The 20,866-nt window shown below is 40.5% G+C and overlaps 1 protein-coding gene across 1 annotated transcript in view; it reads left to right on the top strand.

The window, feature by feature from the left end:
* chl1b (cell adhesion molecule L1-like b) overlaps positions 1-20,866 on the top strand; it is a 53,769-nt gene that overhangs the window by 10,912 nt on the left and 21,991 nt on the right. Inside the window, exons 8-20 of the mRNA XM_080026780.1 lie at positions 363-494; positions 1,094-1,234; positions 3,206-3,317; positions 4,449-4,615; positions 5,110-5,275; positions 5,412-5,536; positions 6,032-6,133; positions 6,961-7,158; positions 9,576-9,646; positions 10,860-11,082; positions 12,994-13,109; positions 15,584-15,788; positions 15,927-16,049. Coding sequence (XP_079882906.1) covers positions 363-494; positions 1,094-1,234; positions 3,206-3,317; positions 4,449-4,615; positions 5,110-5,275; positions 5,412-5,536; positions 6,032-6,133; positions 6,961-7,158; positions 9,576-9,646; positions 10,860-11,082; positions 12,994-13,109; positions 15,584-15,788; positions 15,927-16,049 — 1,881 coding nt within the window. The remainder of the gene's footprint in view (positions 1-362; positions 495-1,093; positions 1,235-3,205; positions 3,318-4,448; positions 4,616-5,109; positions 5,276-5,411; positions 5,537-6,031; positions 6,134-6,960; positions 7,159-9,575; positions 9,647-10,859; positions 11,083-12,993; positions 13,110-15,583; positions 15,789-15,926; positions 16,050-20,866) is intronic.

The raw sequence follows: 20,866 nt of genomic DNA, 5'->3' as shown, positions 1-20,866 counted from the left end.
CCACTACTGATAACCAATCAGAAGAGAGAACACTACAAACCTGCACCCGTCTCACTGCCGGTGCACGTGCAGAGCGACAGATGGGTGAATGTGTATGCGCCTACAATGGCGGAGCAGGTAAAAATCCTTCCCAATGTCTGTTTGATGGTTTTTATCAATTTTTAACACACTTTTGGATCTGAGATGATGCTAGATAACTCACTGCTTAAAGACCGCAGTGCATTAATGTGGTGACATGGGGAAGAGGGAGGGGACTGCTAACTGCAGCCAGTCACTGACAAGAAGTTAGCTAAACTGGCCATTCCGCTTACTGAACCTTTAATGCTTGCTGTTGTAATAGAGTGATGTCTGTGTGTTCCCAGGGCCTCCGGAGTGGGACTCTGAGCCAGAGAGCCAGCTCAGTATGATTGGCTCAGACGTGCTCATCAAGTGTTCGGCCAGAGGCGTTCCTCAGCCCACTGTGACGTGGAGGGTGAACGGGGAACCTCTGCAGGGTCAGTCCTCACTTCACAATCACTCAACTCTTTACACACATGTTAACTCAGGCTTACCCAGCCGGCATTAACCCCGCCTACCAAGTAGAGAACCGTCGGTAGTGGAAGCGCAAGTCAGTTAAAGGGTTACCTTAATGTACCAATCCGTACCGTACCATGTCCTGTACAGCACATTATTATTTGCGTTTCCACTATCAAAAGATGGAAAAAGGTACCTGAATAAGCAAACTGTGGCGTACTTATTTTTGTCACTTTTTCGTTCGGGTACCAATCTGTTCCTAAGGGTGGAGCTACACACTGAAGTAAGGGTACTGTAGGCAGTGGAAACGCAAGCCAGATCTAGGGTTACCATTCTGTACCAAACCATACCATACCAAACCAAACTGTGTAGAGACGAGGCATAACTTTTCTTCTTTCGATTGAAATGTATCCAACACTAATATTGTATCAAGTAAAAAGGCAACAGACCCTGTGCCACTGTGATTGTTGGAGAACTTTTAGCTAAGATAATTGAGCCCACTCTCAGCCAAGAGCGTTCTTCCCTTAGCTTACAATGTTTGCAGCATGAATGTTAACGGTCTAAAACGTCTTATTTACAGAGTTTCCTGACGCCAACTGGAAGGTACTGGACAATACCATAGTTTTACACAACGCCCAAGAGTCTGACAGCGCCGTCTATCAGTGTGAGGCCTCCAACACACACGGCAGCCTTCTGGCCAACGCAAACATCATGATTATGAGTGAGTTATGAAAGCTTTGGGCTCACACTGACCTTCACCAGTTCAGTGTCACCTTGTTTAATTTATTTATTTATTTAAAAAAAAAAAAATTTGAGCAAAAAGTAAATGTTGTGTCCAAATTGGTTGCAGACGTATTGAGGTGAATATACAGATGTACTTTACAAACGAAAGAAAAAGGAAAGTGAGCTCACAACAGCATTCTCAATCTTATTGTCCACACACACACACGCACACACACAACACACACACACACACACACACACACACACACACACACACACACACACACACACACACACACACACACACACACACACACACACACACACACACACACGCGCAAGAGTCATTTGGAGACTCCTGACTGATATTTCTTACCTTTTGGAGCTTGGGTTCTGACGTTGGCATATGTCCATAAAGCAGCAGTGAGGAGCCCCAGGGAGAGAGGGCTGTCTACAAGCTGTGCTTCTTTATATCTAGGGCTAGCGTTTCCCCCTGTGGAGCAACAAGCCCAGTTTCCCTGCCATTTATATGCTAACAAGTTTCTCAATTCTCAATTCCATACTGATTCCAGGGCCGTAAAACAAACATGTGCTGCTTTACAAGTGCAGATAACAAAAAAAAATCGAAAGACAATTATTTATTTATTTTCTTCGCTATGCACTAAGGTGGAGTGTGTTCTCTGTGACACAGGAGTTAATAGAGCTGGACAGTTCCTGAATGCTAAGTCCCAGCTGCTGCCTTTGTTAAAAAATAGGGAAGAGACAGAGATAAGGTTCACATTAATCCATTTTCTTCTTCTTCAAGGATTTCATTTTTTTGCTTGTTGACACATTCCTGACAAACCTGACAGCTGAGTGATGTTTTGAAACACAAAGGGAGCCCAGAATGTATTGACAGGGGGAAAGGGACAATGGTGTCATCTCATTTCAACCCCAGATTATAGGCCGCATTCCATTCTGGTTTTGGAACTGCTAAACTGCTAAAGCTGATGTCACTATGTGTTGTTTTTTTCTACTCCCCCAAAGGCCTGAAAGTACAGCAGCCGGTATTGGCAACACCTAGGCTATCCCCAATGTGCGCACACTCCAAAAAATATATTGTTCTAGTTTTCCAATCAAAATATCTTATGAAACTTAGTACATGACACAATCACCATCAAGCAACATTCCAGTGATATAGGGAAGAAGATTACAAGGCTGGTTTACCATGACACAAAATCCCTTCCTATCACTACTAACAAATGCTCAATATGACTATTTCTAGCTATCTTCAAGACATATTTCGTCTTAAAATGCTCCAATAAGTGTAATAATATTTCAAATAGGTGATTATCTTAAATCTAGAATTGTGCCACTAACGTATTACTTGAAATAAGTTCCATTGACACTTTGAAATGAAGAGAATGACATGGACAAGTTGGGGGAAGAATTATGTTACAAAACACTTTCTAATCCTAGTACAATACGCTGCAAAATGAGTTTCCCAAGTTTATGTCAAGATCTCTTCTATCTTGAAAGGCTTAAATATCGCCTCTTCTTTCAGGACATCTTACCAAGGGTATGTTCACTTATTCCATTGGTAGATGTATTTTACTTATTACAAGTGGACTACCCTTTATTGCTTGTTTTTTAACTCATATTTCAAGAGGCATTTTTGTCAAGTGCAGAATGACATCCTACCACCACCAGTATGACTGTGTTTGAATGAATAGAACCTGGATCCCTGTAAAGTTGAACAGTTTAATACATTCTGAAGAGTCACTTTTGTTGCATTGGCCTTTAACACACGTTGAGACTTTGACACTCCTAACTTTTTTCTTCATGTATCTTATATGTTGTTTTGTATTGTATCTTGTACAGCACTTTGGTTAACTGATGTTGTTTTTAAATGTGCTATGGAAATAATTTTCCCTTTGACTTTGACATCCTATGCTTTTCTCTGAGATGAATGTTTGGATTGTTTTAACAGATCTGCCCCCCATGATGTTGACCAGAGATGGGGAGGACTACTCCGCTGTGGAGGGTCAGGGAGCCATGATGCACTGCAGGGTCTTCAGCTCTCCTCCCTCTACTATCACTTGGTGAGTTGAGTTTATTTGTTTCTCCCAGACACCAGCAGAGAGCAGTAGAGCTGGACTGTCCCGCTGTACACTGTTTGTTCTTTCCCTTTGTTTCCAATCCCCATACTCCCTACTATTTAGTATGCCAGAAAAAGATTTGGCACGTGCCAATACATGCACGTCAATTGTGGTATGCTGATACATAAATGCCCCACTAACTCCAAAAAATAAAAATAAAAAAAAAGCACTCAACACTCATGGTCTATTGAGCAACTTTTATTTCTGCTTTGCTCGGTTGTTTGATTTAAGGCGAGGCGCTGCAGGTGAATAGGGTAACAATTTGAACTCTTATATATCGTCATGTAACCTTGGCAGGTGATTGCTTACCGTAATTTTCGGACTATAAGCCGCGCCTTTGCCCCCATTTTTCGACCCTGCGGCTTATATAACGGTGCGGCTAATAATATAATAATTACACAGCACAGTATATGTTCTGTAGCTAGTCTACTATTACACTAAATGGTAACACTTGAATACGTTATGCAAATATGCAACTTGTTTGTTGAAATGTTAATAAATGGGAGCTTCCCGACAAAATACGGTACATTAAAACAATATTTTTTTTGCTTTACAAATTTGTTCAGAAATGTGTAAATATCTCACTGATTATGTGAACATTTGCATCTCTTTCAAAACTAGGTGTTAGATAAAGCCAGAGTGCAAATTTGTATTTATTTAAGTTCTTACAGATACAGCCCTTTTTATATTTTACAAATAAAAAAAATATATATGTTGGCATGTTTTTAAGAACAAAATGTATCATGAACCAGACAAATGACAATACATGGACAACTCTTCCAGTAATAACCTCCAGAATAGTGCTTAGAATGATTGCTTAAAGTTTAGTTGATGTAAGTGCTTTAGAAATTGCTAGTTTGGTATTAAAAATAACTAATGTTGAGATAAAGGCCCTTAAAGATGGTTGTATAGGAGAAATAAACAGATGCAAACAGCCAAGATAAGGTCAAATAAACACATACATGTAAATGTTGGACCTTTGATTTATACTAGGATGAAAGAAGACACGTTATGGAAGCAATTATTTTGCCTGCAGTGTCTCATCTTAACTGCTTGTCTGTCTATCTTTTCAAGGAGCAAAGAGGACTGGTCTGACTCAGTGGAGGGGCCCAGGGTGACGGTCCATGATAACGGCTCTCTGGAGCTGTCCAGCGTGGAGCCACAGGACCAGGGCAAGTACACCTGTGTGGCCAGGAACACAGAGGGCTCGTCTGCTATCGACGCCACGCTCCACGTCAAAGGTAAACAACAACCTCCATCTGATATGATAAGATATCATTTATTCATCCCAGCAGGGAAATGTAGGTGTTCCAGCAGCCAGCATACATATACACACAACACTACACATAGAGATATACTGTACATATCCCAACCATACAAAAAAACATGAGCCCACAATACATAGCTAAGATAAAAAAAAAGTGGTATGGAAGGTCCATGTGCATAAGTAACTGTTACTCGTAGATAACAGTACAGAAATACTAGCTCTGCCAGTACATGGTATGATAGGAAAATAAAAATGATGGTAAAAAGCAATCAAGTGTGCAAATATACAGGTGCAAAACTACAATTGATATGCAGCTCAGGCTAAAGTATAAAAGTTTAAATGTCATCTGTCCTTTCTGAAAGGAGAGTAATTACAAAGTGCAATTTAGTAGGTAAAAAGGTGTTTGCAGTGACTCGCAAGTGTTTTGGCAAAGTAACTCAAATACGGTTTTGTTTTTCTATGGAAAAGATCCCACTAGAATAGTAGGGCCCCCCGAGGACCTGCAGATCTTAATAGGCACCACAGCCCAGCTCTCATGCCTGGCAGTGTACGACAAGTCCTTCAGCAAGCACTTTGAGCTCCGCTGGGAAAAGGACGATACGCAGATAGCCCTCAACTACACTGAGAATCCACGGTAGGATACTGATTTTTCTTCTTCTTCTCAGTTTTTCTTAACAGCATTGGCAGACCTCATACCAGAAAGCAAGTCCCTTGTCTTTTTCTCTTTTTGTCAATCAATATTGTGTCTCCATCTTTCTGTCTATATACAGATACTTTGTACAGGATGAAATTCTTCAAATTGTAAATGTAAGCCACAAGGACCAGGGTGTGTACACATGTGTGGCGAGGACTCCGGTGGACAGGCAGACGGCCTCAGCCTTGCTCACTGTGTTAGGTGAGCTGACCCCCCCAGTGCTACATTAATGTATGGCACATGTCTAAACATCAATATATCAGACAGTCAAAGCCGAGCATGGACACGCAGACCGCAGCTTCATTAGCGCCGTCTGACAATTGCCTTTTTCTGACGTTGTAAAAGTTCCAAAAAAAACAAACAATGTCAGCCTATGCAGCTCATTTCACATTACTCTGGATTATTTGATAAAAGATTGTATTCCCTTGGCCTTTTTTTCCTCAAAGATGGTTGTATGGTCCAGTGTTAATACACAGCCTAGGCTTTGTAAAAGGTTATGCAAACAAAGGGTATGTAAACAAAGGGGCCTACCTATTTACATGACCCTATAGCTACACAATGCATGGCAGCCAGTGGGTAATGAGCGTTTTCAAAGATGGTTGTATAGGAGAAATACAGAGACGCCTTGGCCTTTTTTTGTCTTTGCTGCATTTATTGATGTTCACGCTGTGTTTGTTGTGATGTTTTTTTTTTCAGATGTCCCAGATGCGCCCGAGTACTTAGTCCTATCTGAGCACAAGAGCAGAAGTGTGAAACTCAAGTGGATCCCTGGGGACGATCACAACAGCTCCACTACAGGTAAAGGGAGGATCCGTGTGTGCAGGTGTCCACATGTACTGTACATGCAGACTAGCACGGTACAATAATGCAACTTGTAACAAATGGTATTAATATGACATACACATTTGTTGCATTCCTTTCTACATGCTAATAGATTTGTTTGACGCCATCTTGTACACATGTGAAATCTATGATTGACTCATCCGAGCATGATAATGAGGAGTGTCCCTGAGGACTATAAACAAGCCCACAGCGAGGTGTTGAGGAGGCTTGTGCACAGCTGGTGGTTAGATAAGCATTCTCTTTGACAAGAACCAAAGCAGTGAAGCAACACTTTTGATTGTCTTTTCCGTGCCTGTCAACTAGGCATGGGCCAGTTTCAACGTGCCGCGCTTTGAAAAAAGTTATTAGGGCCCCTCCTCCCACAGGATGTTAACATAGTGTATTAATGTTTAGAATATTCCTGCATCATAACCTCCACTAAAAGAGGAACGTGTAGGTAGAAAGCATGTCTCTAAAAAAACACTTAAAGGACTGCTTTTATTTAATTTTTTTAAGAATAATTCATTGATTTATTGCATTATGTTGTCATACAAGTGTTTTAATGATCAGAACAGTCTGTATATTATTTAAAAAATAAAAAGATTGTGTTCAGCCAAAGGAAGTAAATTGCTGTTTTTTTTACCCAGAGATTTCAAAGTAACACACTTGAGAGCTGTGATCACAATACCAAGAAATCGTGGTATTTTTTGCTTGGTTATCAAACCCTTCAGAATATCATATACCGGTCTATGCCTAATAGCAAAGAGGCACCACTTTCATTGTCTTCATCCTGACTTTTCCAGACTTTGTTATTGAGTACGAGGAGAGCCAATGGGAGCCCGGGAACTGGAAGGAGCTGCTGCGGATACTTGGGAACCACAACGGGGCCGTCCTCAAACTGCACGGCCACGTGGACTATCGCTTCCGCGTGTCGGGCGTGAACACTGTGGGGAGAGGGTCACCCAGCCAGCCCACAGAGAGATACAAGACCCCCCCGGCAGGTCAGACCCCTCTCTCATTGTTTATTTGATTATTCTCATATAATGTGTATAATAACATTACCATCATTTAAATGCATTATTAAGGCGAGGACTGTTTTTAGTGATGCTCTCTTATGTTAAAGCCCCTGTAAACCCAAATCCACAAAACCCTTCTAACTATGTAGTTAGTTAGTCAGTTGTATGATAGTAAAGCATCTGAAAAGCATATTTATCAATCCAAATGAAAGATAATGTTATTTAAGTTTGATCAACTTTACAGAAATTGCGTTTAGATGAGGCATGGTTATTGTTGGTAATTACACAATAAGTATTTTGAACCAATCTTAATCTAACAATGAATGTTGCCATGGAGAGCGTTTGACAGGCCTGTGTGGGGGTGGCCATGGCCAGCAGGTATTGTCTAGACCAGTGGTTTTCAAACTGTTTTTTTTTTAGTTTGTGTTTTTGATATTAACATCATATTAAGCAAATCTAAGTTATCATACAAAAAAAAAGAATACAATGTTTTGGTCTAGATAGTTAATAGCCTAATAATTGAATCAGATCATCTGGGAGATAATCCGAGGTTAGCGTCACGGCACGTTCACGTCCTAGCACAGTGTGTATTGAGTTTATTTAAAAACATTTGGAAATGGGGCTGCCCTCAGTTTCCCATGCGCTGTTTATAGTCTATAGCCTAGTTCAGCCTTGTCTGTGGAAATAAAGATAGCTGGACAAGAGTTCTTCTGCTTCGTTCCTCTCACTGCATTTAAATGCATTCACTATATTACAGAGAAATATGTCTTGTTAAAGAAAAAGAGCTCCAAGCCCAACCCAGAGGACCTGCATAATATTTTATTTTAAATTAATATTTTCTAATTCATAAGTGTCTCCAAATTATTTGTTCACACAAAATTCCTCAGATTTAGCCTCTTAATTTCCCTCTCAAAGTGCACCAGATTCATAGCCTGGCATTCCCAGACCTGCCACTAGGCGCTGGCAAATTAAATTTGCTGCGCCTGTTGGTCTGGACACTCTCCGTTGAAGCTTTTTCAAAAAGACCAGAAATCCGGGCTCACGTTTCAATTGGTTCTATCTAATATGGGCGCGCCAGAGCCCTTTTATATGGTACTCTGGGGAGGACGTAACCGGATGACGACAGTGACGTGCATGCGACGTCGAAGCCGTGATAGTAAACATCAAAGATGGCTGCGGATATGTTGTGTGAGTTTGAGACTGCGTTGGCCTCGACCCTTTACGATTTGGAAGACGGCACTCAAATCTTTCATTAGCAAGTAAGTGGAATGTTCTGTTTTTTGCCGACCGACCACGGCAAACGTTTAATGTAACAGTTTAACAGCTGTTCGCTAAACGAACGGGGCTTACGTCACCTTGTGCATCGCTCTGATTGGTTGGTTGACATTTAACAATACTCAAATATTTGGGCAAGTCTGTCTGCCTATCTTTCTCACTCCACTGCACACTCAGTCACTACTATCCATGCTTAAAGGAAGCAGGATTAAACCACTGGACTAAGATATTCAAATGTATTTTTAAAAAGCAAAACAAAAACATACTTGGATAAATATGTTAAAATGTTTTAAAAAAAATTGTATAAAAACGCACAAAGATGTTTAGAATGTTTCAAATGTGTAAAATAGGAACAGAGTTGTTTAAAATGTGTAAAATAATTAAAAGATCTTTCAAAACACACAGGGATTTAGAACTTTTTTTTGTGGGGGGCTCAGCTGAAATCTGTTCTCTGAGGGGGGGCTCACTCTCTCACACTTTGAAAACCCCTGGTCTAGACAGTAAAAAAGCCTAATTATTTAATTTTATTAAAAACATGTTAACCCTAACACATCTTTTTTGTATTACCTTACATATGACATGTACATATTGTTTTCTAATCTGGAGATAGTAATATCTGTAATGCTTTGGCAATACTGTTTCCTACAATAGTCCTGCCAATAAAGCTTTTTTGAATTGAAGTGAATCCTATAGAAGTATACTATACTATAGTATGGTATAGTATAGTATATAGTAATACCCATACTTCTATACTATTCAGAATGCCAGAAAAAGATTTAGGATGTCCGAATACATGCATGTCGAATGTAGTATGCCAAAAAACAACTGGATGCCCTAATACATTCAATTGTATTTAGCAGTGTGGAAACCAGCATGCTTTACTGTGTAGTATAGTAAAAAAAAAAAGTATGTGATTTGGAACGCAGGGATACTTTTCAATGATGTCCTCCCATGAGCTGCCAGTAGCAACTTGCTCTCTGAACTATAATACTACTCAGACTTGCTTCGTGAATACATTTCATTCTTTGTTGAAAAACCTGCTCTCTTTCTTTGTGTTCCCATTTTACCGGAGAGGTCCCACTGACAATGGCTGCAAAATCTATATTTCTTTTTTTTCTTCTCTACAGCTCCTGACAAGAACCCCGAAAATATCAAAATCGAAGGTCATTTGCCACACGAAATGGATATCAACTGGGAGGTGAGAAGCAAAAGTCTGGTCTTCTATTATCCTCTTTTACTGCAAATTCTCAAAAACGTCGGCTTTCTCTGTTGAGTTATTCACATCTGCTTCACAGTTTTTTTTGGAGGTCGGAATATTTTTTTTTCTTCTAAGCGAGCGCAGAGAGGGGTTTTATCAATGTTTCATAGGCAATTACCAATAGAAAGTTAAGAAATGGAATGGCCCTCTCTCTCTCATTTTGTGACTCAGATCTTTTGTTGGATTCACTCTGAATGTGTTTCCCATTGAAGACCGGCTGCTATTATTTGATTAGAGAAAAAAGAATGGACTATGAAAAGGAATTTTTTTTCTTTTGACACTCACAGAGTATTATATATTCAGCTCTTTATTGTAGCAAGATGAATCTCTCCTTCACTTATTATCTGCTTGACCTGTCATAGCAACGTAGCCCCCCCCCCCCGAATATGGGATTCATGAGCTCTCTCACTATCAATGATTTTTGCTTTTGTGGATAATGGTATCTCATTGCTCTACTGCTTCTTGTGAGGAGATAAATGGTTTCATCTGGTGCTGTCTTTGCAAGCCCTTATATCAAAGCAAAGCCATGTATGCTACACCGGGTCAATTGTTCCATTGTTTAATTAAATAGCAGGGTAAAACACTGCCAGTGTTTCCGAGCACAGTTCACTGGGTTTAGCTTTGTCATTTTAAAATCGCACAGAAGCAGTGACATTGAGCGATGGATAACCAAAAAGTGTCCTGTGCAACTGGTGAAAATCCCCCTCTGAATTGATTGACACTATAGTTGATCCTTTTAAAATTTTTAGTGCGTGACATTTTTTATATAAATTAATGTCGGGTACGTCCAATCCATCGCCAAACGAGTTGACACAAAGTTGAAAAAGCCTATGAGCTTCACAAAACTATCTCTGTATTTCTCAGTATGGCAGCGTTTACAAACTGGTGTCGCCCCCCCCCTCCCCCATGACACTGGTGCAGGAGCTCAGAAAGAAATCCCAAGAAGAGCCCAAGAAAATGTTTCAGTTGTTGATTCTACAACATACTGCTATACACCAGAAGGTGTAAAATCCATATGCCATCACTGAAGGCTTTACCTCATGTAGATGCACCGACAGCTTCGGTTGTTATAACTCAGAATTCCTCATGGGGGGCGACTGAAGTTACGCACCATAGCTTTAATGTTTGCTTTTATCTCCCTGCCTTCATACAGCCATTGTCGCCCCTGGAACACAATGGCCCCGGTCTGGAGTACAAGGTGAGCTACAGGAGGCAGGGCGTGGAGGAGGACTGGACAGAGCACATGGTGAAGAGACACTCCTTTGTGGTGAAGAACACGCCCACCTTTGTTCCCTACGAGATCAAGATCCAGGCCAGGAACCACCAGGGCTGGGGCCCACAGCCTAGGATGGTGACTGGCTACTCGGGAGAGGACTGTGAGTGATACCCTGCGTTCCAATTCCCATACTTTCCTACTATTTAGTATGCCAAAAAAAGATTTAGGATGTCCCAATACATGCACGTCAATTGTAGTATGCTGAAAATACATAAATGCCCCACTAACTCCAATAGCATTTTGGAGTATTCGTCTTTATTCTTGACATTTCTCAACATCATGAAAAAAAAAATCTTCCTCATCTGATTTTTTTTTCTCTCCTGTGTTGTTTTGTATTGTTTTTTTTAATTAGCAATACAGCCTTCCCAGCTATGACTGGTATGGTACGCCAATGATACCTCACATACGATATCTCTTGCTGTGTCAGAGTCTTGTATACTGTATGGTGCTGGGGCCACAGTGGCCGCTGTTAAGGAAAAGTTACAAAGGTCTCCTAGGGGGCGACCTCAAACTAGGCATTGGTACAAAAATGTTGCTCTCTGTCTGCTATAGGCTACATGCTGCTAACATGCAGATCTTTCATCCTTTGTTGACCAGAACTAGTGTAACGCTGTAAACGTAAAACAGTTTGTGACATGTTGCTAGATGATGTCACACGCTCATTTGCATATTGACAATCATTACCTTTCTGTGATTAGTTACGGATAGTTTCCTGTATAGAGAGGACGTAATAGGATAAGCCCTCTCACTCTATTTTGATGAATACACAGAACATTAATATTTTTCGATGGATCTCATGGTCTATAATGGTGAAAAGGATTTTTGAGGATAGTCCTGGTAAATCAACATGATGCGGTTGGACAATGTGAAATGATTCATTTATAAAGCCCTGTCATTCTGTAGACATGTTTAGGGTAGTAGGATGTCCTAGAGGACACTTAACCCCAAACTGCTCTAGGGGCACTGTACTACAGCTGACCCTGCGCTCTGACCCCCTCCGAAGTGTGTCAACTTGAGAGGGGATATGCGGAAAGACAAATTTCAATGTAACCATTGACTAATAAAGTAACTTAACTTGAGACTTGGAGTGTGAAGTTGGCTCTCTGGTTGTGTAGCAGAGACCTGTATAGACGTTTACTGTATTTCCTGTGTTTAGCTTTCTTCTGGACCTGCCCACAGGGAGTCACCTCAGGTCATAACTCTTCCCCCTCTATGTGTCCTCACTCCAATGAGCTGTTAAATGCAGTGTGTTTTCTCCCTTTTAGCTCCATGGTTTTATCATTGATCTTATAGCTTTTGATATCAGTCCCCAATAGGTGTTCCTTTAAAAATAGTTGTTCAGTAAATATAGTTAGTTGTATAGTGTTTTTTTAGCCACTGGGTAAGTCTTCTCTTTTTGTTCATTTATGATATACAGTACCTTGAATGTGAAATAGTTTGAGATGTATTCAGGATAGCTCAAACATATCCATCATAGTTAGGGCTGCCACGATACAAAAATTCATGATTCGATTTGTATCACGATTTTTGACCCACGATTCAATACATACAAATTTGAAAAGCATTTTATTGAAATAACATTCGTAATAACATTGAACTTAATGTAGCCTTTAATAACAAATAACCTGCACAGATTTGAACACAATGAACAATATAAGCAACATGAATAAATAAATAACCAAAGATATATAACATTTCTCTCATCTCTGTAACAAAATAAAACTGTTAAAAAATAAACTATTCTGTAAACCAAAAATCAAGTTAGAAAACAAATAAACACTTAACAGCTACAGCTTCATTCACCAAACCTTTTATCCAAAACCCAAGCCTAAAAATAATAATAAAAACAAAACAAAAAATTGTGGCTCTGTGTATCGCGATACTCGGTTTGATACACATATGGTTACAGCCCTAATCATAGTTGTCCCCAACCACTCTCTTGTCCCTTTCTATGGCCTGTCTTTCAGCTGACTGTAGATTGTAATGCTAGTGTTACTGTTTGCCTTGGCAGTCCCCTCTGCTGCACCCGATGATGTAGCCGTGGAGGTGATGAACAGCTCGGAGGTCAAGGTTAGCTGGACGCGTGTACACAAGGACAAGCTACATGGACATCTGGGAGGCTACCGGGTAATACCTCAAAAACACACCTTTGCTTTTTAGACACACAGCTTAAAAGGAATGGCCCTGACCTGGCTCTCACATGTTTGCCCCCCTCTCTCTCTCTCTCTCTCTCTCTCTCTCTCTCTCTCTCTCTCTCTCTCTCTCTCTCTCTCTCTCTCTCTCTCTCTCTCTCTCTCTCTCTCTCTCTCTCTCTCTCTCTCTCTCAAAGAAAAGGAAAAAAAAATGTCTAACTCCTATACATATGCATCAGGGTACCGGCAGGGTCTTAAAAACATTAAGGATAGGCATTGCATTTAATATTCTCCAAAGGTAAAGCCTTTAAGTATTGCATTTCCTTAAAAAGGTCTTAGATTTTTTTGATTTCCCTCTCTTAGGATATATAAATAAATACTGATAAACTGTGCAAATATAGTATTTGCACAGTTTACAAAGCTATACAGTGCCTTGCAAAAGTATTCATACCCCTTGGAATCTTCCACATTTTGTCACGTCACAACCACACACGTACATTTATTTTTATTGGGATTATATGTGATTGACCAACACAAGGTGGCGCATCATTGTGAAGTGGAATGAAAATGAAATATGGTTTTAATTTTTTTTAGAAATAAAAAAACTGAAAAGCGTGGCGTGCATAAGTATTCAGCCCCCCTGAGTCAATACGTTGTAGAACCACCTGTCGCTGCAATAACAGCTGCAAGTCTATTGGGATATGTCTCCACCAGCTTTGCCCATCTAGAGACTGATATTTTTGCCCATTCTTCTTTGCAAAATAGCTCAACCTTCAGATTCAGCATCAAATTGGATGGAGAGCGTCTGTCAACAGCAATGTTCAAGTCTTTCCAGATATTCTCAATTGTATTGAGGTCTGGACTTTGACTGGGCCATTCTAACACTTGACTATGCTTTGATTTGAACCATTCCATAATATATCTGGCTGTATGTTTAGGGTATTTAACCTTCTGGAATGTGAACCTACACCCAGTCTCAAGTCTTTTGCAGACTCTAACATGTTTTTCTGCCCGGTATTTGGCTCCATCCATCTTCCCATCAACTCTGAGCAGCTTCCCTGTCTCTGCTGAAGAACAGGACCCCAACAGCATGATGCTCCCACCACCTTGTTTCACGGTGGGGATGGTGTGTATAGGGTGATGAGCAGTGTTAGTTTTCCGCCACACATTGCTCTTTTTGTTAAGGCCAAAAACTTCCTTTTTGGTCTCATCTGACCAGAGCACCTTCCTCCAACCCTTGCCACAAGCTATGAGGGGGGCACAGCATATTCAGATGAGACCAAACTTGAAGTTTTTGGCCTGAATGCAAAATGCAATGTGTGGCGGAAACTAAAACCCTATACACACCATCCTCACCGTGAAACATCGTGGTGGCTGCATCATGCTATGGGGGTCCTTTTCTTCAGCAGGTACAGGGAAGCTGGTCAGAGTTGATGGGAAGATGGATAGAGCCAAATACAGGACAGAAAACCTGTTAGAGTCTGCACAAGACTTGAGACTGGGGCAGAGGTTCACCTTCCAGAGGGACAACTAGCCTAAAAATACAGCCAGATCTACTATGGAATGGTTTGTATCAAAGCATAGTCATGTGTTAGAATGGTCCAGTCAAAGTCCAGACCTCAATACAATTGAGAATCTCTGGAAAGACTTGAAAATTGCTGTTGACCGACACTCTCCATCCAATCTGATGCTAAATCTAAAGCTCAAGCTATTTTTTAAAGAAGAATGGGCAAAAATGTCAGTCTCTAGATGGGCAAAGCTGGTGGAGACATACCCCAAATATATTTGCAGTTGTAATTGCAGCGATAGGTGGTTCTACAACATACTGACTCAGGGGGCTGAATACTTATGCACGCCACACTTTTCAGTTTTTTATTTATAAAAAAAATGTAAAACCACGTTTCATTTTCATTCCACTTCTTATTATGCACCACTGTGTGTTGGTCTATCACATAAAATCCCAATAAAATAAATGTACGTGTGGTTATAACGTGACTAAATGTTGAACATTTCAAAGGGGATGAATACTTTTGCAAGGCACTGTAGTTACTTATTACTTATTACTTACAATAAGGTTACTTATATGAATGTGAGTTAATAATGTTCTCTATTGAAGGTACGTTAAAATGTGTACATAACTTCCATTATATCCTTCCTACTTCTGCCAGTATGGTCATAAAGGTGAGGTCAGCACTTACGGAAAATCTGTGACCATATCCTCACGATCCACTACCTGCACGTACTGTGTGTGAACTGAAAATAAAATAAATCTGGTGTTAATACACAGCCTAGACTGTGTAAACTAGAAGGTAAACTAAGGGTATGTACAAACAAAATAAAAAAGGGGGGCCTATCGTTGCTAGCAACATTCCTATTTGCAGAGCCTAGGATGTGTATTAATAATGGATTTTTTTTACCCTGTGCATGCCATGTACATACAGTCTGATGTGTCTCTCTTTTCTGATGCAGATAAACTGGTGGCGCCTGCGCAGTCTGGCGGAGTCAAAGAAAAGCCACGGACACAAACACACGCTGACGCTCCCCGGGGACCGGAGCCAGGCGTCTGTCCCGGGCCTGACGCCCTTCTCTGAGTATAGCCTCATCCTCATGACCTTCAACGGGCGCGGCAACGGCCCGGGCAGCCACCCCCTCAACTTCAAAACCCCAGAGGGAGGTAGGGGAAAAAAACAGCATGAAGTGTATTGATTCTATGGAAGAAAAGAAAGAAATCTAATAATAGCTAGGGGAAAAACTAGGGTTGCAGAATGTGACTGCTCTCTGTGTTGTAATACCTTTCTCTCTGACCCCACAGTGCCCGAGAAGAATCCTGTTTTCCGGGTGTCAGATGTGCAGAAGCACACTGTCTCTCTGGTGTGGGCGCCGCCATTGAAGCCAAATGGGGTTCTCACCGGGTACCTCCTGGACTATCAGCTCAGTACGTATCCCTACACCACACAATAATACTTAACGTAGCTACAAGGAACTTTAAAGGACTTAAAGAGTCTCATTTTTCCACTGATGATAATGAATGACATGTAACAGCAAACGAGACCATCAGTGCAAAGAACGCCAATTGTATTTTGTTTTTCTTAATGCCTTTGTCCGGGTACACTCACCCAGGAACAACAGCTGTTGTTGTTAAAAAAACTACTTATTTTGTCCAAAGGGGGTGCCAGAATGAACACAAACTAAGAGTTCTTCGTAGGAACTTTAACTGCCTTACACACAATGTTGTAAGCAGTAGGATATAGTGCTGTCTCCCTCTCTCTGTGTTCCTGTACCCCTTAAGAAAAAAAAATTGAGTAAATACAAAACAGGACCATCTATTTCAATTAGGAAACGCTGCTGTCACAGATCTGAATAACCCCCACTGTTTTAAATGAACCGTCTCTACTTCCATATTATATTGTATTGTACTGATACAGACAGCTTTTACACAATGGGTTTATAACAAACCACTTGTTACCCATACAAAGTGTGAAGGGTAAACTATAGTTTAGATTGTGGTTAGCAAGCTAATTAGTTGTCAGATGGTTGTTGGCCTTGATGCTAGCAAGAAATTCAAGTTGGGGTTGGTTGTCACATTTTTTGGGGGGTTGGTTGTCACATGTTATCTCAAGGCTGCAGCCAGAAAAGGAACCCAATAACGAAATAAATGTTCAAGCTGTATCCTCACTGACACCCCAGAGAAGGAAAGAATAGAGCAGGAAAAGGCAGCTGGCATGCAAAAGAAAAAAGGGCAACAAAATCAAAACAACCCAGTGCATCCCAAACTAGACCAGCTGCCAAGGCTACAGTAAGTTATGTAGGCCTATTTGTCAACTTGACAATGCAATTAAACTTACAAATTTAGTTCTACTTGCTTGCCTTCTTTTTAAGATTATTCCCATTAAGATAACATTGTGACAAACAACCCCATAGCGTTTGACAACCGACCCCTTGATGGGGTTGGTTGTCACAATGTGTAAGGGTGTCTTTGATGATTAATTTCTTCTTTATTACAATAAGATATAAAAAGTGAGGGGTACACATTTCAAGCCAACACCTTAAGCTTCAATTTAATGTAGGAATGACTATTGAAAGATGTTTAGGTGATTAGGTGATAGGCAATTCTCACTAGAGTAAAAAGTGTGCCTACTTACCCCGTTCTCCCCTATAGTATAGTATAGTATAGTAAAGTAAAGTATAGTATAGTATAGTATAGTAAAGTATAATATAGTATAGTAAAGTATAGTATAGACTATAGTATAGTATAGTATAATATAGTATAGTAAAGTAAAGTATAGTATAATATAGTATAGTATAGACTATAGTATAGTATAGTATAATATAGTATAGTAAAGTATAGTATAGACTATAGTATAGTATAGTATAATATAGTATAGTATAGTATAGTATAGTATAGTATAGTATAGTATAGTAAAGTATAGTAGTAGTGTATCGGTAAAAAGAGATGGGAGAGGATCTTTGGCTTTGCTTGTGATTGTCTAACCCATGATCCTCAGCAAAGGAAGGGTAAAATCATTGTGATGTTGCTAACAGGAGCGGGGGGTCATAGTGAGCGTATAGGAAACATGTCAGGGTTGATGTAGGCTGGCCCTGCGTGTCACGTTCACACTTTGGCTGGGGCTGACCATAGCCCTCTGTGTCACAGTCTGTTAAAGGCTAGCTTTTACTGACCCCATCATGTCCACAGGGAACATCTTTACCATAGCTCAATGTCCCAAGGGTTACCGTTACCGGGCAGATCCCATGTTCGCACACACTTTGCTGTCCTTAAAGGGATAGTTCAGTATCTATTTAATTGGAGGTTGTATGAGGTACTTATGCATTGTCAGTACCTTACGGAGATGGCAGTCAGCACAGTCATTTTAAGGTGTTTGGGGGAGACATGACTATAGCAGAAGTCGGCGTCTGACTGGGTTTGTAAACAATCCTAAATTTAATTGAATGGATCATTATGTTTAAATAAAAAAACATTTATTTACATGGTGAAAAAACATTTTCCTGCTGGCACCTCCCCCCGTGGAGTTTGATTTGGAGGGCTGCACAAGAGGTGCAAGTGTCAGACGGTATTTCAGGAGAGGACTTTTTTTATTGGGCCACAGCCATAAAGCTGATGGGACCCTTTATAGTGTGACTTTTTTTTAAAGTCCCCCTCGAAAGGGAAATCATGTGCGAAATGTGTAGTATAATGTGGGCCAGCTGTCGTATTGTCAGTGTATTAACAGCTGTGTTAAAGGCTCACACGCTCACATCTTCACACATCAGCTGTTTTAACTGTTTCACATCTCACAGGTTCCACATCATGTTGTAATAATGCTTATCCCACTACACATGCAGGAAGAGCAGGGTGTTTAAACTCACTAGATTTAGGAGTGAAATGTATTGATCATTGCATCAAGGCGTCACCAAATCAGATCAGTGAGTAGATGGGCAAACTGGCCTGCAGATATGTGTGGAATAATACGTTCAGGAGATGTGAATGTGATATACATTTTCTTTAACACTACTAAGTACACTCTGTAGTGATGATAGGAGCTGCTCACTGAACTTGTACAGAAAGACACTTTGTTTCAATATTTTATTTTTCCCAATTACTGAATAACTTCCTGAATATAAAGGCTGAATATAAGTTATCCTCATCATTGAGTGGGTGGCATGGACACACACAGCCTTAAAGACATGCTAACCCACTCTAGAGTCTAGGGCAGGCAAGGCCAGTACAGACTGAACAACTCTCAGAAAGCTGACATTGCAACGCTTAGTTTGTCACAGAAGAGGAGATGCTATTCAAAGTATTGTTGCCATTTGTACAAAGCTGCTTACTGTTGCACACTTAGAATTCATGATGCATTCCTTCTTTTAACTGTGTGGCGGATTGGCTACAGTTTACATTAACACTTGCGAGAAATCTACGTTTTGATTATTTCATATAAGCAATTGTATATTTGATCACATTTCACATTTAAGACTTAAAATAGAGAGAGACAGTGTGAATCATATACTGTTGTGTAAAGTCACAGGAAGAGCCGAGGACTTCTGCTTTCAGCTAGTCCAATCTTGAAAAATGATCAGCACGAGCGTTTCCATCCACAGGGGTAGACACATGATGCTTGTAGCCTGCTCACAGTAGCAGCCCGGGTTGCATAATTAACAAAAATGTACACATTCCCCCCCTAGAGACGAAAGCAAAACAAAGAAAAACAAAAGGTAATGTCTGATAACAGTGGGCAGGAGGAGAAGCAGACCAATACATTCTTGATGTCATTTTCTCTGTTGCCTACTATACCACACAGTCGTAGCACCTCGTCTCACAGCAAAGGTCACCTGGACACCTGCTGCGTTTGTTTTTGTCACAAAGAAGTTTAAATGCCACCTCCCTCCCCGCTGCGCCGCTCTACCTGGTGAAGAATGAGATCCCATCACATTGTAGACGGAGACCACACTGAGAAAGTGTCACTCTGAAGTGCGCAGGGCAACAATCTGTTTGTTTTGCTATTATGTAAACAAGATTGTAAAGGGGGTATTGAGCCAAACGAGCATATGACAAATTATGTTTTGCTAGAGCCAACAAAAAGAGCAATTGGCAGTTGCTAAAGTGACATTGGCTCACGCTGGCATCACTGAAGTGTCTTGGGATTGCGATCTTCAGTTGGAGGTTCTGCAATGCCATTGGTTGGAGAGTTGTCCGCTCCAAAACACAGTGCAAGCTGTCTCTTATCACACAAAGAAATTCCATACTGTGTCTTATCAGTAAAATACATACCATGTGACCATGCCAACACATGTATGAAGGTATAGGGATGAAGGTGACAGGTTAGAATACAGGGGAGTAACAATTTTATTGTGGCACGCATTGCAATTTAATGGCATTACAAAAAACACGTATTGATGCATTTATCTTTGCTGTAACTGAAACTATCAACCAGTTGTGTTAATATTTAAAAATTACTATCGTACTGTGGAACAGATGTCATTTTGGAATCCATCAGACAATAAAAACATTATAGTTATAGAATATATATATATATAATATTATATGGTCGCGGGTTCAAATCCAACTCGTGGACCTTTACTGAGTGTCATCCCCCCTCTCTGTCTCCCCATTTCAACTCTGTCCTATCAAATAAAGCTTGAAAATGCAAAGAAAAAAAATGCTTTAATTTCCCATCATATCAGCCAAACAGATATACTGTGACTCAGACACGAGGTTTATGGAAACATATTGGACACCATGCCGCAAACGAATCGGGCAGCCATCTTTCCATCACTCATGTAGCTGAGCTAATGGACATTAAAGGTGGAAGTCAGCGGTTCTGGAGAAAGCTTGTTGTCAAAATCAGTGAATATCTCCTCACGATTGGCTACCTCTCCGTACTGTGTGTGAAATCTGGGAAACATTCTGGTATTTATGCACAGCCAAGCCACTGTAAACGGGTATGTAAAGAAAGGGGAGCCAGCATAGCTAGCAACATGTCCGCTTACAGAGCCAAGGTGGTCTTTAAACACTGGATATGTTTCCGGTGCACACCTGGTACATACAGGTAGCAGATCGTGATTTTGACAAAATATGATTTTGACAACAATATTTCTCCAGAATGGCTGACTCCACCTGTATCTCTTGGTGATGAGCTCCCTTATAACAGTGCACATACAGGAATATGTAGACTGAAGCCCTTAACCTTACCCTGAACTCCCTGCCTTTACCCTTTGCTGGTTTCCCAGTATGATTTCTTCTGAAGGTTCAGT

The sequence above is a fragment of the Ammodytes marinus genome, assembly GCF_949987685.1.
Source record: "Ammodytes marinus genome assembly, chromosome: 4".
Lineage (NCBI taxonomy): Eukaryota > Metazoa > Chordata > Actinopteri > Uranoscopiformes > Ammodytidae > Ammodytes > Ammodytes marinus.
This window is presented reverse-complemented; position numbering and strand designations above follow the sequence as displayed.